We start from the raw sequence: 18256 nt of genomic DNA, 5'->3' as shown, positions 1-18256 counted from the left end.
GCAACGTATTCGGAGCATTCAGGGTATCGCTAATTGGGAATTTCTAATTGCCCAGAATAATCTGTTGCGATTCGTTCTCATTAGGTGTAGAGGAATGAAAGAAAAAAAAATTATTTCACAGCTTACTATCAGCTGATTCGTGTATTTTATTTCAATTTGTAAAAACCTTTAACACGTTCAGTTTAATAAAGTATATTGCGTTTTTGTTTTCACAGAATATAGAGTTTAACACTGTTGGGAAAAATGATAAGGTCAAATTATAAGATAAAAAAATTGAAATCCTTACGATTTTCTCATTGTAACAAATGAACAGTAAATATGCGGCCAAGTAGAAAAGTGTCCTTAGGTGAAAAAATGTGCTGTATTTCAAATGCCTTTGAGGAATATTAGATTAGATTCCTTCAACTGATAACCGTTGAAAATTCAATTGATATTAATTACATCCCATTCAAATTATAATATAAATAAATATCTATACATATGTATTTCGTATTTCTAATTTGGAGGTACGATTTTTTTATTTTTTATTTTATTTAATATATACACAAGACCTTGACACGGTCGAGAAAAAGAAGAAAAATTTCTCAGCAAATACGATTATTCTTATTATCAATATTTCTATTATTGTTATTGAGGCTTGAATATAATATTGCTTCCAACAATTTATTTACGAATAAGCATTTATGTTAATTTTAAGTTGAATTAACAAGAGAAGTAACATATCATTTAATTATATTAATTTTTTGGCTGAGATCCGATCGATACTCGATCCACTGACTAGCCAATGTTAACATGATTTATTTGAATTATTAATTTTAGTCTGAGTTTGTCAATTCTTTTTTTCTCTATCACTGTCTGTTCCTTTTTCTTAGTTCTCTTTTACTCCTTCAACTTTACATAATCCTTTGATTTTTTCTTCTATTTTTCTTCAAAATATACGACGGTTCAGATATTTTTAATTCAGTATACACCGATACATATAGTATATGTATACATTGTAAGATAACCCTTGTTACATCTAAGTCTAACCATACCAAAAATTAAGTGTTTTACTATGATGAAAAGAATATATATGTATTGAAAATATATTTTAAGGACAAATTTAATGGCTAGTAATACATTAGGGAGAAATAAAAGGAGATTTGAAAGAGAATGAAACAGTCGAAAATTCGTCAATCGATGACGTCAAATTATTTCAAAAACAGCAACAGCATAAATCTTGACAAGAGATGATAAAGATAATAACCATACAAAGTAAATGTAATTTAAATCGTCAGTAATTATCATATACAAGATCTATTTACTGCTTATGCCTGGCCTCTTACCAATTGTTGTAATACACTCGTGAGCATTTTTTCCCGACAATCCAGAATTTAGGCTGTAATTTGATAGTTATTATTTTACTTTCTTTTTCTTCAATACAACCGCACAAGATTTATCACAAATATACATAGATGCATTATATTGTCGTCCAGGAATGTTATCACAATCAATCGCCATTAAGAATATTGTATTTATTTATACATTAAAGCTAAACAATATTAAAACACTTCTAACATTAAATATATAATTTACACTAATCATCATTTTATGAGTTCAAAGAAGAAAAATAAAGTAACTACGAAAAACTACTGACAGCGAATATATTTTATATTAAAAAATTAAATACAATTCGGGACGGTTGCGTGTTACACGCACACAAAGAATTTTTGAAAAAACAGCAGTTGATAATGCGTAGATAATTCATTCTAAGATAAAATTTTATTATCGATTAGTAGCTCTTTGGCGACGAATCTCGGCAGTACAAAAGCAGCACGGTGAACATCGGCGCTGTAATATCGTATTTTCATATCGTCCAGTTCTTTTTCGCTGAATTTTTGTACTGGTTCCTTGAAATCCGTGCTCTGAAAGTTACAATAGAAAAGCATTATTTTACGCGCATTTATTGCAAGGAATTAAAAAGAAAAGTTTCAACACATGTAAATATTCTCGACGAAATTCCTTACAATTGCATCACCCTCCAGCATTTCATCCGTTATGATCTATGATCGTCATTCATTAATATTCATTGTACGTTAACAAGCTGATTAATGCCAAGGCGAAGTTTTCTATATGATTGTATGACCGTCTATTTATCATTCTTGTTCATTTATTAGCTGCGTAAGTATGTAACGAATGTTTACAAGTGTGTATAATTTTCGTTCAGATTGCATGATGCAGACACGCGATGAAAATAATGGAAAAAAAGTACACCCACTGTATTTAGGCTGCCCAGGACGAACCCGATTTGTCCTGTAGGGTAAGTTGGGACAGAGACGATGCAGTAAGAAGCAACCGGAAACATGGACCGACAATTACTCAACGTTTGGCTCACGTGGTCCAGGTTAGCCCAGGCCGTTCCCGATTGGCTGCAAATTATTCCTCCGGGTTTGAGAGCCGTCCTCATTAGTCGGAAGTACGACTCTTCGAAAAGGCACGTCGCGGGTCCTGAAATAGAATAAAAACTGGTACGGAGATTGTAGGTATGCATTTCGAATTTCGCAAACAGTTGGAGCAAAATTACGTAAGAAAAGCCGGACTTGTCGTCCACTCCCTCTAATTTGACTGATTTTTTGTGGGCATGTTACCCATTTTTCGTTGTTTTTTTTCACATTTTTCATTTGAATTTGGGTATTTTTGATTACGCAGAGGTTTTTTTTTGTACTAAGTGGCTGAAAATCGGTTTCATAGTGTAAAATTGTCCAAGGAACAAGAATAGGGATACAGATTTGACCTACGACAAATGCCTACAGAAATATTAGCCAGAAATACTCAAAATTGGCCAAAAAAGTCCCAAATCTTGTGTAAATGGACAAAAAATCTTTGATAGGTCTGGCTTTTCTTGAATAATTTTGGTCTTAACCAATGAATGCCATCTCGCGTTATTGCGTCACTTTTTGAAGGGCTCAAAAGAGTATCACATTTGTGTAAGATTATCTGTCTCCCTGCATAACGCGAGACGCCAATTATAGAGGGCGACAATTGCTGACCCACGGGATCGCAGCTATCGGTGATGATGACGTCGAACTCGTTGGTGTGGTTTTTCATGTACTGAAACCCATCGCCGACCTGGAGATCGACCTTCGGATCGCTCAGCCCGATGCTCATGAAGGGCAAATGCAGCCTTGCTGCCTCCAGGACATACTCGTCGATCTCCACTTGCGTTATCCGCTTGACACCAGGATGCTTGGCGACCTCGCGAGCTACGCCGCCGTCGCCTCCGCCGATTATCAAAACCTGGATAAAGAAAAGAACTGCGTTTAAAAATTTCTCCTTGATAGTAATTTGCCTGCAATGCACCTGGAGCCGTTTTACTCACGTTCTCCGGATTTGGATGCGAGCAAAGTGGCAGAAAGGCGATGCTTTCCTGGTACGAAAACTCGTCTCTTTCCGTGCATTGGATGACCCCGTCCAGAACCAACATCTTACCATGAGCCTTTCTGTTGAAGAGATACCATAATAATGTTGAAGTACATCGAACAATCAATTGACTGTATTACAAATTCGGTGGTTACAGCCTGCTGATCGGCAACTCACGTTTCAACTACTAGAATGTCTTGGTATTTGGATCTTCGCTTGTACAAGACATTGTTTATTTCTAAGGACAATGTAATTCCTGGCCAAAGATCGTGAACTTCGCTGAACCACCCCTTTTTCTGTACGTCCATATTATTACCTGTTGTTGATATGCAAACAGTTAACTGTTAGTTTGTACACTTGATATAAGTGGTTTAGAGTATTGATTTTTCTTTTAAAAATTGTGCCAAGTATATTTCAATAAAATTTCCAAGTTATAAAGTGCGTGAAACTATCGTTAACTACCATCTAACAATAAATATCATTAGAGCTGCCGATACAATGGGTGATTTGTATGAGTCAGTAACTTATTTTCGTCTTTTATGGAACTTCTAATCAGTGTCCATACCTACTAAACGTGCAAGCTAGTAAGATAGACCAGCTGGTTTGACTCAATCGCTGAGTCGTTCCCGAAAATATGTTCACGTTTATCTTGACTATGTTATACGTACTGTATATTGTACTATTAGCATTAGACGATTCGATCTACGAGGTATTTGTAAATTGAATGTAGTAATATAAAGAGAATTAACTTACTTTATTATTCTTTATCCGAACAGGCTAAATAGTTTGACTTTGAAGATGGAATTGGTGGCTATCTCCGACGGACTACGAAATAAGAATGGCTAGAAACACTGTTGCCGCTGGTAACTACGTATTCCTATCTATACATATGGGGTACACCAATACTTATATATGGGATATACTAAGCAATTATCAGTCATTTTCTCCCACGGTCTTGACTAATCATCAAGCTCTGCATTGGAAGAAATGACCAACTAATGAACAAGCGTGTAGATAAGCGTGCTTGTTGAGTAATTTTGGGTAGCAAACAGATCTTAAGTTCAAAAGGTTCCTGTGATATGCGTAATTATATACGAACCGTGGGTGCTCTATTTATATGCCCAGTCATCTATAAAGTTTCGTATTGCACGATTTAGCCAATTTAAGTCGGCCAAGACAGTCACAAGTCGCTGAAACTGGCGATCGGATCTAGCGGTAGAGCGCGGCCTGGGATTCAGAACCACTGAACCTCCCGCGCGGACACCCGGTAATCAGTAATAAAACGCTAGCACGAAAATTCAAATCACGCCAAACTATACACGTTTTCTTCACATGCGATAGCATATCAATTCTCCCTGTCTGAAATATTATGATGATAGTAGATGCTTTTTTTTCATTTCGATTGAAAACCGGATACGGTTAGGGTAAACGCTTATTTTCGTCGAATTCGGTGAAACTCATGACAGCGCGCGACTTGGGGCTTAAATATTCTAAAGAATATTTTCTGGGCGTTGAAAAACTTGGATTTACTCAAGAGCTTGTACATCTGAAGAATATTCTGTGGAATATTTCACCCCCAAGTCATGTACGTATGGAAGTTGTAGCTGCCTTTTGACTTTTTATGTAAAAAATTGAAGTTTCCGAATTTTTAACGACTTATAACATCCTATTACCGGCCAATATCAAATTGGTTTGAGCTTCTGTCCGTCTGGGAAATATTCTGTAAAATTTTCAACTGCTACGTTGTAGTCTGTCATGAGTTTTACCGGACTCGACGAACATAAGCGTTTATGCTAACCGTACCTGGTTTTAAATCGAAATGAAAAAAAGGTGTCAACCATAATCATAATACATCAGATAACGAGAATTGATATGCTATCGCATGTGAAGAAAAAGTTTATAGTTTGGTGTGTTTTGAATTTTCGTGCTAGCGTTTACTGCTTGCCGGATGAACGCACGTGAGCGTCAGTGGTTCTCAATCTCTGGCCGCGCGTGGCCACTAGGTTAAAGTTAGCTAGCTGAAACAATTAGCCAGCGAAAACGCTTAATCGGTTAGCTGGATAAACATGAAAATGTAGAAAATCTACAAGTATAAATGAATTTTTCATAAGCATTTGGCATGAAACCAAATTAGTTTGATGATGAAATTGCAAGCATTGCTGATAATTAAAAAATTATCTAAGTTCAAAGAGTTCAATTGTGTGCTTACATGAAAACTGTTTTTCAGTTTAATTTCCACACCTCATCACGTGTCCCAAACTTGTAGACGAGTCGTAAGCCTCTGGTTTCGAAACTATTCAGGGGAACCCAAATGATGATACAGATATACTACGCACTTGTACACTGCACTCAATAATAAAATACGGAATAACGCTGTGGGGAAGTGCGTTTGACACAGCAGTGAAACCATTCTAAATGATCCAAATCATACTATATAGATATAATGCCTCTGATAGTAATAAAGACATCGTTATTTCTCTTGGATCTACGGACTTACTACTGATTTATTTTTCATGACCTGTGTCTTAATAATCAAATAATAAAAGAAGAAGAACATGACAACAAGACTAACAATTAGTATTAAAATTACAGATAGTAAAGTATACGAAACAAATCGAACTAGTGAAATGCATTGAATATGATGAAAGGATTGACGGTCATGATTTGGAGACAAATCTGTGAGAATTCTAGGAACAGAATGCTGCGGATACATCTCGTGCAAATATACGTTCGAGTGAACACATGACCTTGATTTTACATTATGAATAGGTCATAGGAATAGGTAACGAAATTTTACGTAAATTTGATATAATAGTGCCATCCTTTGCGACTAGGATATGATTGCAAAATTATATATCATTTTCACATTATACTGACTTAAAAAGTGACTTAATTTGATCTCACAAAATGGTTTAAATGATATATAATATTTACATAACGCCATGATATAATACTGACGTCATTTTTCTACGTATATTTGACGTAACAATGAAATCATATTACGTAAAATGTAATATTTTCTTTCGTATTGTCTCTCGAGGAACCAAAAAAAAAAAAGAATTTATTCATTTTTTTCGAAGAATCTTGAAATTCCAGCGTAGAATTAATTTTTTGATATTGCAAATCGAATAATGTTTAATCATTTGACGTAAGAAATGTAGCCATTAAAATTTTTATTATATATATTTAGCAATTTTATTTAAACTAAAGAAAAACAATCCAAATTTTTTCTTTTATATCGAAATGTTTAATTATTAAGAATAATTTGCCATAACGGTTACATCACAGGGACGTCAGCTTTACTACATCCCCGTGAAACAAATTTCTGATGAGCCCATATATAGTCTGATAGGCTCATATAATTTTCTGATATGGTTTGATATGACCTGATATAGAAATATATGCTCTGATATTTCAATATACGTCCATATCAGAAAATTTCAATAAGACATCAAATATTCATACATACAGTCAGATATGTCCGTGTATGACTTTGTATATTCCGGTGAAATATTTCCAACGAAGAAATGTGTGAAAATATCAAAGCTGAAAAGAAACTCTTGTCATTTATTAATCAAGAATTAAACAATTCAATTGATAAAAAACTTTCCATTCTTTATATTTTAACTTTGAAAAATCAAGTCCATCTTCCAAATGTAGTTTTACAGAAGAATTGTTTTTTTTAATGAATTATTTATAGAGTCTTATTCATGATATCCTTTCTCGTAGATGGTGCAACATTTCAAGTTTCATATGTAGAAGTCACCAAATAATTCTGTTATGTATTTCTACATTTGAGTTATAAGTGTATAGTATATTTCTATAATGTATTATACATCTGTATCTCATTTCACTACATTATATCTTCATGATGTCAGGTATATGTCATCACAAAGTGATATTTAAAGTTATAGTAACAAATGAAAAAATTAACCGTCCTTATTACTTTAGCGTTATGACAAATTGACATCAGGAGGATCATGGTGACGTCAAGTTGACATTGTTTCTATAATCATTAATGAGGCAATACGACTCATTTAAGTGGCACATCTTATGTAAAGCATGATGTTGAATAACATCAATTTTACATTATAAACGCGCTTACTGGGGCTTCGTTTATATTTATCTACTGTAGCGTTATCAGGGGTTTGAAATTTGAAAAATCATTTCGTGATGTAACGTTGGTTGTATTCACCGACAACAACGGCGTAAAGTGATGCGAACCGTTTAGTTGAAATTGCATACAACTAGGCGTTAAACGCCTGTGAACTGTGTAGTCAAAGTTGCCTAAAACCAGGCGCGAATGGTTTATCATAGGAACGGTGTAGTATTTGGTCAGAGTTGCATAGATGCAGGGACGCAGGTTGGCAAATCGCTTCGCATAATGCCAAAAGCGTGACAACAAGCAGAGTGAAGACGCGACACGTGCGTTGTCTTAAGTTTTCATCCTCACAATTACGTTGAAAGTTCGATAAAATAAAAATTTCTTAAACTGTACAGTTGAATATACGATGAAGCGCTTGTCAGAGGAAAGAACGAAGCTTGTCTTCGAAAAGTTAACTAAGTAGTAAGTGAAGTAATTCGATTTTGAGGTTAGGTAGAACAGCAACGATTTAAATATTTACTTACTTTGATCTGAAAGTAAATCTAAACGTGGTAATAAACACTTTGTAATTGCTTTGCAGTATCGGTGGAAACCTGAAACTTCTGATAGATCGACCAGACGGCACATATTGCTTTCGAGAGCAAAAGGAGAAGGTATATTACGTTTCCGAAAAGATATTGTCCCTCGCCAGTACTGTCGCACCAGAGAATCTAATCAGCTTTGGAACGTGCTTTGGAAGGTTTACTAAGTCGGGTAAATTCAAGATGCACATTACCGCTCTACACTACCTCGCTCCATACGCGCAAGTATGCAAATAAGTCTCACGCAATTGTTGCTGCTATCACTAAAACGTAACTCGGCACTCATCCGTCACCTCTTTTTAATTCCAGTATAAAATTTGGCTAAAACCTTCCGCCGAGCAGCAGTTTCTCTACGGACACCATGTCGCGAAATCTGGTTTGGGCAGGATAACTGAAAACACTGCACAGTATCAGGGTGTCGTTGTTTTTTCGATGAATGACTTGCCATTGGTGAGTGAATTGATCAAAGAGGCCATTATCTAACAAGGATTTAATGCCGATTCAATTACAATGTTCAATATTTTTAGGGATTCGGTGTTGCGGCAAAAAGCACCGCTGACTGTAAGCACGCCGACCCAATTTCGACAATTTGTTTCCACCAGGCAGATATCGGTGAATACATACGATCCGAGGACACCTTGATATAAGAAGAAACGAATTTCAATGATACGGGTATCTATACAATGATGGTGCCGGGGTTTGAGGAACTCCAAAAGAGAAGCTGTAAAATAATGTAGGAAATAAACAAATCACGATTTTGTAATAAACCAGGTTCACTATGTTCTAATGTAAATTTGGAAGACAGTAAGAGAGCTGGAACGAAAAACGCTTTGATATTCAAGGCCAAGTGCTGAAATATCATTACTATTTTGCTCGATTTATATCGTTGCTGTGCTAATAGAAAAAAAAAAAAAAAATTAAATAAGGAGAACAGGCAATTATGATGAAAGTAACGGGTAGAAGACAGTTGTAGTTTAATATTTATTCTTGTTTTAATAACAGAAGGAAGAGAATCTATGTTAGTGACAATCGAAACAAAAAAAAAGAGGCATTCTCGCGCTTTTTTCGTCGTCTCGAACATCCAGCCTATTAGCTCAAGACCACATACAATTCGAAAGATAGAACTCGCGTATGTAAACATTAAAATTAAACAGACATTACTTATAATAAGTCGATGGAAAAATAAATTAATTTCATAGCAAATGATTTCTTCATGTAGCTTTTTAATAATGTTATGTAAGATTTTTTGACTCACGGGATCGACGAAAGACCGCGATCCGATAATTGCGATGAATTTGTTCAAATTATGAGACGTAAAGTCATCCTACAGCAGAGATGACTGTTTCTTCATAAGATATTAAAACTTCAAAATAATTTAGTCAATTGTCGTTTAATCAATGCCGACTGAAAAGCGTATATTAATAAAATGTGCCAGAGTTTTGGCCACTCCTGTTTGAAATAGTTTGCTATTGCTTCTTCCGTAAATCCCGTTAATCGGTAAGTTTTAAAATTTATATTGAAACAAGAAAAAAAGAAATCATTTTTAACGAAAGTGAAATTTTCGGCCTTGGGTTTCCTGATCAATTCGATGATCCTTGGGTCGCATTGCTTCGCCTAGAAAAAACAAACAAACACCAACAGTTGTTTCTAGTTAGTAGCGATAATTCGTATCTGTAATTAAATTTAAAACGTGCACTTTCCAAATATTCTCATGTACCTCATGCATCTGTATTACGCATACGTGGAAAAAGAAAAGGATAGTTGATTATCATCGCGGATTACACGTTGCGCTCGGTGGTTAAAACATGCCGCGAACATATGTCGTTTATTCATAATATTCACGTTTGAGAAACGCTTCGATGATTTTTAATTGTTCGCCGCGTGTTCCACATTTTTATCTCTGTCGCAAACGCGGCTTTTTATCTCGTCTCGGGCTACGGCGGTTGTGTCGAAAGCGTGCTAAAGGAAAAAATAAAAAAACGAGGAAAGAATGCAGATAATTGAATTCGACATAAAAATATTAGAGCAAAAAAAAAAAAAATAAAGAAATTCGCGAAATAATTGCGATCACGTTACATATGTGAGACGTACCAAAATAGCGAGGTGCTGATTCGATTAAAATATCGCAAGTAATTGCGTTTCCAATAAACAGCTGTCGACACGAGAACTCTGGTTAATATCTCAAACGCGGAATTATGACCGTCGCAGATACGTACATATATATATAAAATGTTTTTGTCTCCCCGTTGTTGCTTACCGCGCCGGTTTTCCGTCTCTCAAATGTATCTTCATTGTTATAATTGAGGCGACGAGAAAAGTAGTAAATCCCGTAACTTAGGGTGACGATAATAATTCCCATTCGGCCAGACGACGGTCACGACGATTATTTTTGGATACAGAGGAAGAAAGAAAATGGAAATAATTATACCTGTGAGAACAGCGGTAGAGATTTCCGATCCCTGTGTAGAGGCAGACGAATCCGATCATCTTCTCGTCTCTGGCTGTTCGCGGGCGGTATAAATTATCCACGGATAAGGATAAATTTTCGCCCGATCCGATCGCTACGACGTTTTCATTGTCTTCTGAAAATTCCGAGTAATTTCTCAAGATTGCAAATTTTGGGATAGAGAAAAAAAGATCACAATTTACTCACATAATATTCGAACTGAGCTCAACGGAAACATTATGAGTATTTGTTCGAAAAATTAACTGCCACTATTTTCAGAACCAAATCCTACTCACTCAGCTGCTGACTGAGGACCTTTAGCTGCTCCTTCTCGGTTGTCTGCCGGTCGACGGATATCAGGAAGTCCAGGGTTGTTTTGAAGTGTTTTAGCGAGTCGACCCGCTCGTCGTTAGAGAAGGTCCTTTTCCCATAACGGCTTCCCAGGAAGAACCTGTCCGTCCGAGGCGAGACTTCCATGTCCTTACCCGCTTCCTCGATCTTCTCCTTGTCGGCACCGGAAACCCCACTCCGACCATATCTGCTCCCCGACCAGAAGGAAGACGCTGAAACGGCCGAAAATTGGGATGGTTTGAGGATCAGTGGGCCGTAGGTCTCACAATAAATCAACAGTTAGAAAAGGTGACAACACCGTTTAAAAAAATCCATCGACGTTGTTTGCCCCAGTGATGGTGAACTGGAGTTAAACAACGGTCCCTATCACATAATAGAAATGAATCTGCAGGCCAAATTCGAACAACGCAAACTTCAGGTGTCGATAATTTGAGGAAAGGATTTATAACACTGGCCTGCGAAATATAACTTTTAATTTCCCCCTCAAGTAATAATGCTTGTTTTTTTAAGTATTTAGGTATGTTCAACTAAAATGTAGCGCTAGTTTCTCTGCAACAGATCGAGATTTATTTTTATGCATTTTATAATTATTTATATGAAAAAAAAGGAATATAAAACTGAATGTTTAGGTATAAAATTAACAGCATTAGATTCAAACAAGACGAGACTAGATAATTCAAATAAAGTTGTGATATCTGTTTCTTTCTTCAACACTTCTGTTCAATGATGAGATGAACCGAATCGTCAATACAAGAGAAAATGAGTCTGTTTGATTTATCTAGTCTCTTAAGTCTTGTTTGAACCTAATGCTGTTAATTTTATACCCAAATATTCAGTTTTATATTCATTTTATTTTATTTTTTTTTCCATAAAAATAGTTCAAAAATGCATAAAAATGAATTTTGATGTGCTGCAAAAAAACTTGTTCTATATTTAATTTCAACATACTTAAATATCTAAAAAAAAGTATTTTTACTTGAGGGGGAAATTATACGTTATATTTCTCAGGCCTGTGTAATCACAACGGTCAAAATGATTAAATTCTCGTGTTTTTGATCCGATTGTAATTTTTATGGGCCTACTTAGTCCAGCATAGAGATATCCCGAGATTGTTTTGACATTTTTACAAGTAGTTATCTTCGGAGTGGATCAAAATATATGTTCAAATACGGTGCAACAGATATTCTTTTCCGCGTTATAACTCTGCTATATTGCAAGATTTCATAAATTTTGTTCGGATAATTTTTCGGGATTTGATGAGTGATGAAAAAAGAGCTCCGGAACATCAGAATCGGGTCAAAAATACCAATTAATCGTTTTCAAAATTGAGTCAAAAACATCAGATAAAAATGTTTTCGAAAATTGATGATTTCTTAGCTCACGTTTTTCGAATTTTCTCGGCGTCAGATTCATATCCCGTTACATAATAGAGATGTTGTATTATTCGTGTTCACCTAAATAATATTGCTGGAGAGTTTTTAAAAGTTTTTTTTCCTTTTCATAACTTTTTATGCAACCTTAAGCGGTGTCAGAGATCTAGAACGTAAAGTTTGAAGTTCGTGGCCTTGTAATCGTTTTCGATATTGATCTGTGACCTAAATTGAAATCTATTCGGTGCAGTCACACCTTTTGAACTTTCATTTCATTACTTTCCGCAATTAAAACAGAAGGCGTTTTTAATCAGTCCCAAAAGTCGAAGCGGGAAAAATCGGTGAGCCTGAAACTCTAGCTAGTGCCACTAAGTTAAAAATAATCAGGGCATCGATTCATCCAGTCCAAAAAAATAATGGAATACGACTCGATTGAATCGATAAAAATGAATCGAGTAATAGATTATTTCGAATTTTCTTGAAACGGTGCAAATGAAACCAAAATTTCGTAAATTTCAGTATGTAGTCTTAATAGCGGAAAAGTTTTTTTTGATTATTTATAGTTTCATTCAAAACATTTTTCAATTTCAGGTAAAAATATTCATTCATCTTTCACATACTGTATCAAATAGATACTTAGTAAGTAAGACAATGATAATAATTGATACTTTAATCACATATATTGATATTGTATTGCGTCGTTCATAGGAGTGAAAAACAAAAACCGATTGTGAGGGAAAATAATCGATTTAATCAAAAGTCGATTATTTTTGGTCATTTTTAAATTTCAAATCCGGCGATTCGAAGAATCCGGTAAAACCTCGGGCAAATTAACAGTTTGTCAAATTTCCGCGGAGTCAAAGGACGAATACAGAGAGGAGGAGATAGTTAGAGGTGGCGGGTAAGCTGACCCCTGCAAGTGGAGCGCAGAATGCAGCGCCCGGTAATTAAGCCTGCCTATAAATTTGGGCCCTACATCACTGACGTTCGAAAACAAAGGCCAACGACCGTAAAGGCATCCCGTCTTTGGCCGTGTTTCGAAACCCCGAACGTGCCTCACCTTGTTCAGGGTCCTGCCGTTTTCCGTATCTCCCGTTCGTGTAGAAGTTCTGCTGCGACGTCACAAGGGTTGCAACGGTGCATCCTATCCATATCCAAGCAGTCATCTCGAACCCGCCGCATCCGGAAAATCCGGACCTCATCGACCGTCTGCTCGTGATTAGAAACATACTTGCAGCTTTTCTTCCCCTCCTTAATCTGGAACGCAGAGAGGTTGCGAATTCTTCGAGTTACCAGTATCATGACTATGAAGTTGGTAACGTTACTTTAACGATGCATGTTGAGAAAAAATCGTTAATTGGACGCTTAAGATTGTCTGCAATTCAGCTAGCAAATAATAGCAAAGGAAACATGCTCATAGTTTGAAAAGTCAACTACTTGAAAGTCGTTCTAAAATTGTATAGTCAACCTTTTTTTCTATGATGTTTCGTTACGTTAACGTTACTAACTTCAGCCTTCTCCAATTCGCGAGTTCTAATAGGGCAGTCTCTGTTCCTCAAAAAAAAAAAAAAAACAATTCAGCCAATGCGTTTGTATAGTATCGAATCAATCAAAAATCGACCCGTTCTTTGAAGTTTGCCGGTTTTTAATCTTTCGTTATTTATCCTAGCTCTCTTTCCTTTTCATTTGTCTGCTAGTCGCTTCCTCGGCGTGCTGGAAAAACTCCAATTCCTCCTCCCGGGGGTTTCGGTATTCTTCGATTTCTCGAAGAGCAGCCCTTCAGATGACGGAATAAGTTTTTCATGGTTTCCTTAGGGTGACGTTTAAGATAAACAACGATATTGCTTATGCCCGACGAAGGTGTTTCCAGCGAGACAGGTTCTTCTCGAAAAATCTACGTGTGGTTGAAAATAGTCGGTATAACGGTGGAAAAATAAATATAAAGAACGGAAACGAAGAACAAAGAGAAGTATTCTTAATTTGTCAGATCTTAACTGAGATCAATCAATACTGGATTATCATCGTCTCGCAATTATTATTATTCAAACAGTCTTCGACAAAATATTCAGAAACAAAAATACTACCTTTCGTTGATCGATTAATTCTATTCGTGCAATCGGTAAGATCCGCGGTTTTGAACTCTTCGGTTTCAAAAATTTTATCCGAATGAATTTTTGACTCCAGCTGTTTTTTCGGTGTAAAGAAATATACATTTCGAACAGACGAAATTCACAAATTTTTCATCATCGATATACAGGTACACGCGTATTCAATTGAAAGGCTTCTCAATATATTTCGCACGCAGCGCACGGAATTCCGCCTCACAGTTCGACGAATATAACCTTATAATCATTTTTTTCTTTCGAAATATCGTTTTTTAAATTTTTTTTGGCTTCGCTTCTTTTCCACGCGTTTCGAATCTCTACTTATAAAATAATTACCACGGGTACTTCACCGATCGTTGTTTATGCGATAATAAAATTGTTTCACTTACAAAAATATGTACATTTTTACGGTTATCGTTGCTGTTGTTGTTATTATTATCATTATTACTATTATTATAATTATAATTATCATTATTACATATTATCCTATTCAATATAGAATTCAGAAAGATTCTTCGAACTCTGATCGTGATGTTGATTGAGCAATTTTATACCAGTATCTGATCATCGAATGAAAATCGCGCTCGAAACAAAATATATACCTATTAATAAAATCGCGATTTTTGTATTGAAAAATATTAAACAGTCTTTCAAATTATCATTTCACGTAATAATACTTGTGTACAACGTTAATTGCTTTATATTTTGTGGGATTAAGTGAAATCAGTTTTTTTTTCTCCACCGTTTTTGATCGTCAGAAACGGAGTTGTTTTCAAATTAAGTAATTATAAAAAGCAGATAAATAAATAAAAAAATGCTGCCACCGAACGCATAGTTAACCGAGGACCGACTGCGAGGGGTTCGTGTGCTCCTGGGCTTTTATAGGACACCGATTCACCACCCACGAACGGTCATCCTTGCGCAAAACAGATACAGAGGCGATCGCGAGGGATGTGTAATCCATGTGCACACATGTTCGCGTCTTGTATCCGATACATTATTGGACGCGATTCTCTTATCATCGGGGGGAAGAACAATAAAAAAAATAAAATAAAAACAAATAAAACCGGAAAGGAATGAAACAATTTCGAACAGAGTTGTAGAATTATAATATACTTGAAGAACTTTGATTTATATTTTTATTCATGTTTTCATTTCTTAATCTAAAATCCTGAAAGTAAAAAATTGATCGTAACGTACAATATAAATTTATTGAAACGAAGGGTGGTACGGAAAAACGGTGTATTATTTTTCAGGGGAACAAAAAATTGTACCAAATTTGATTGATTAATTTGAAACGAAAATTAAGTAGTACTTTTTAGAGTTTTTCAAGCTTTTTCAAATCGTACAAACCCCGATTTAACATGGCAATTCGTTTTCGAGAAAATGAATGATGAAAATCGATTTCTTCCGTGCCAGTGTAAGTCCGCAGTTCGTGGCAACTTTTTGACTTTTACTTCTGATACTGATTAATAACACAATTACGATATTGACATTACGAAACAGATGTGAATTGGGCTTTGTCACCGATCAGCCTTGAACTTGTGTGGGTCCCAGTCGGTTCAAAGTTCGCAAAATCGCTTAATGCAGGGTGGCCACCCGTCTGGAAAACCGGGAAAACCGGGAAATGTCAGGGAATTTTGTATGTCAGGGAAAAGTCAGGGAAATGTCAGGGAATTTTTTGGTTGGTCAGGGACTTTTTATAGAACTCACGGATTTCAAAAGCCTTGTCCATAAAATTGAGATGCTATCACCGCATCATTACAATTTTTCTTCTCTTCTTATTGACGATTATAAGCTTAGTTGTTGATTGTCACATGAATTCAGTAGTACGAGCAGACATCGGTCTGATTTATCTATGGCCGTCACTGGGTGTGAAGACGCACGTTCACCGACGCCTAATAGTCTAGAAAAAACGAAGTCTCGGTTTTTTGGAAATAACTCAAAAAGTAAAACCGCTAGCGAAAATTTTAAAAAGATTCTTAAAGAGGAGGAAATTTCCAACAAAAAAGTACAAGCACCCGGAATTCTATCTTCAGTATTAGTAATTTTAATTTAACGCTGAACATAGGGCTCTGCGTAACTGTTACGGCATAGACGCGCCGCGTCTAGACAGTACACCGCATAAAATAATCGTTTTGCTGTATTAAATATCAATTTAAATATTTGGATAAATTGTGGTGTATTCTTAACGTTTAAAAGAAAAATGTCCCATTGGAAAAAAATTTTTAAGTTTATTTTTCAAAAAGTTACACATTCGTTAATTAGTCATAATTCTTCGAACCTCGATTTTCATTGCAAACAGCATACATGTTCAAATAATAGCTCTAAAAATATTTCGCTTCTTGGAGCCCCTTCTTAAATATATAGTTAACAAGACCACGGAAATGGAAATTTTAATTTTTTGTCAACTTTCAAAAATCATAATGAACGGAATAAACAACTTTTAAAAACTTTTATAACTTTAATATATTTGGCCATACTTTACCTAGGTTACTATAGTTTTTAGTGATTTCTGCACAAATTGTGCATCAAAATGTTAGGGAAAAATAATGATTTTAGTCAGGGAAAACCGGGAAATGCCAGGGAATTCCGTGAGCGGAATTGAGTGGCCACCCTGTTAATGTCACAAATGAGAAAAAAAGCACCTTACTGATATATGCTCCATTTCAGCTCTCCGCAGGACTGACTGTGCTATTAGAATTTAATTCAATAAAATTGAGTTACTATACCGCTCTACTGGTTTTTTTTATTAAAATTTGACCATTTTCTTAGCCAATTATATCCATTTTGGTAATTACACCGTTTCCGGTCCCTCCTTAGCCCGCTATTTTGCCTCGTAATATTTGAAAGCTTGCAACCGGATCTTATTCGTTGGAGTTCAAGCTTTCGATTTACATCTGTCTTGCAATTTCAAAATCTTGATTAGGTTTTTAAACTTTATCCAAAGTTTAAAAAAAACATTTGCACGAGCCACGGACTTACACTGGTGGCGAAAATAATCGATATTCACCAGTAATTTTTTCGAAGGTGGATTACTACATTGAATCGGGGTATAGTCCATTTGAAAGAGTTTGAAAAACTCTGAAAAGTACTTATGAATCATTTGTTAAATTAATTATTCAAATTTCGGGACAGTTTTTTTGCTTTCCTGATACAATCGTAATGATGGCATTTACACCGTTTTTCCTTGCCATGCTTCGAATGCACATTTATAGATATAATATGCATGCAATTACGAGTTGGCGTTCACAAGACCTGCACCGCAATGAGTATAGGTAATTATACAATAAAAACCGGTTTAACTGTTTAACAAAAATAAGCGTGTAAAAATGAGGAGGAGAAAGAAGTACGATAAAACGCAAAGTCGAAAGAACTATCTTGACATATTTCAACTTCGTTAATTGACACGCAAACAGGTAATATGCGGTTGCATACATCTTCTTCTTTCTTTTAATAGTTTTTTTACCACTCAAACCTCAAAACCGTGACTTCGTCGTGATTTCCTGGTTCTCGCGATAAAAAATGCGGGTCGAAATTCGTATGGATAAGGTTTTTTGACTCGCGTGTTCCTCACGTTTCGTCAAAACGCCATATCCATACTCGTTACGTAATGGACTATTTTCGGTCATTCGCATCTATTCTTAATCGTTTCACTTTTCCTCATTTTTGGTGATATAAGAAAAGTATTGGGTTATTTGGTTTCAGTCGAAAATCACTTTTTCTAATTTTAACGAATCTTCACGTTTTTTAAGCTCTCAAATCGGAAATGGTATCTTGCGTAACAAGGAGGCAAACTCGGTCTTTTCGGGCCGAGCGTAAGTTTGCAATATGAGTCATAGGTGGGCACGCATATGAGGAGAAGGCAAGTATGCTTGTGCGAGCCGAGGACGAATATT

The 18256-nt window shown here is 35.7% G+C and overlaps 3 protein-coding genes across 4 annotated transcripts; 1 reads left to right on the top strand and 2 right to left on the bottom strand.

The window, feature by feature from the left end:
- Nucleotides 1-993: 993 nt before the first annotated feature.
- Nucleotides 994-4562, bottom strand: LOC107218851 (spermidine synthase). 2 transcript variants are annotated; one of them, XM_046738026.1, is made up of 7 exons: nt 4499-4562; nt 4153-4224; nt 3577-3715; nt 3359-3479; nt 3030-3276; nt 2258-2487; nt 994-1904 (listed from the first exon to the last, which is right to left on the bottom strand). In XM_046738026.1, exons 3-7 carry the CDS (start codon nt 3705-3707, stop codon nt 1749-1751), a joined length of 885 nt encoding a protein of 294 aa, XP_046593982.1. In that variant the 5' UTR covers nt 3708-3715; nt 4153-4224; nt 4499-4562; the 3' UTR covers nt 994-1748. The 2 variants fall into 2 exon arrangements, with proteins under 2 accessions (XP_046593982.1, XP_015512359.1); XM_015656873.2 differs by lacking the exon at nt 4499-4562 and having other exon boundaries at nt 4153-4383.
- Nucleotides 4563-7778: 3216 nt separating this feature from the next.
- LOC107218850 (60S ribosome subunit biogenesis protein NIP7 homolog) lies at nt 7779-8977 on the top strand. Its single transcript, XM_015656872.2, has 4 exons — nt 7779-7966; nt 8085-8310; nt 8395-8535; nt 8613-8977. Exons 1-4 carry the CDS (start codon nt 7911-7913, stop codon nt 8730-8732), a joined length of 543 nt encoding a protein of 180 aa, XP_015512358.2. The 5' UTR covers nt 7779-7910; the 3' UTR covers nt 8733-8977.
- Nucleotides 8978-9342: 365 nt separating this feature from the next.
- LOC107218845 lies at nt 9343-17884 on the bottom strand. Its single transcript, XM_046736555.1, has 5 exons — nt 17827-17884; nt 13313-13509; nt 10828-11094; nt 10514-10667; nt 9343-9699 (listed from the first exon to the last, which is right to left on the bottom strand). The coding sequence occupies exons 2-5, from the start codon at nt 13479-13481 to the stop codon at nt 9666-9668; spliced, it is 624 nt and encodes a 207-aa protein (XP_046592511.1). The 5' UTR covers nt 13482-13509; nt 17827-17884; the 3' UTR covers nt 9343-9665.
- Nucleotides 17885-18256: the final 372 nt, after the last annotated feature.

The sequence above is a fragment of the Neodiprion lecontei genome, chromosome 4, assembly GCF_021901455.1.
Source record: "Neodiprion lecontei isolate iyNeoLeco1 chromosome 4, iyNeoLeco1.1, whole genome shotgun sequence".
NCBI lineage: Eukaryota > Metazoa > Arthropoda > Insecta > Hymenoptera > Diprionidae > Neodiprion > Neodiprion lecontei.
This window is presented reverse-complemented; position numbering and strand designations above follow the sequence as displayed.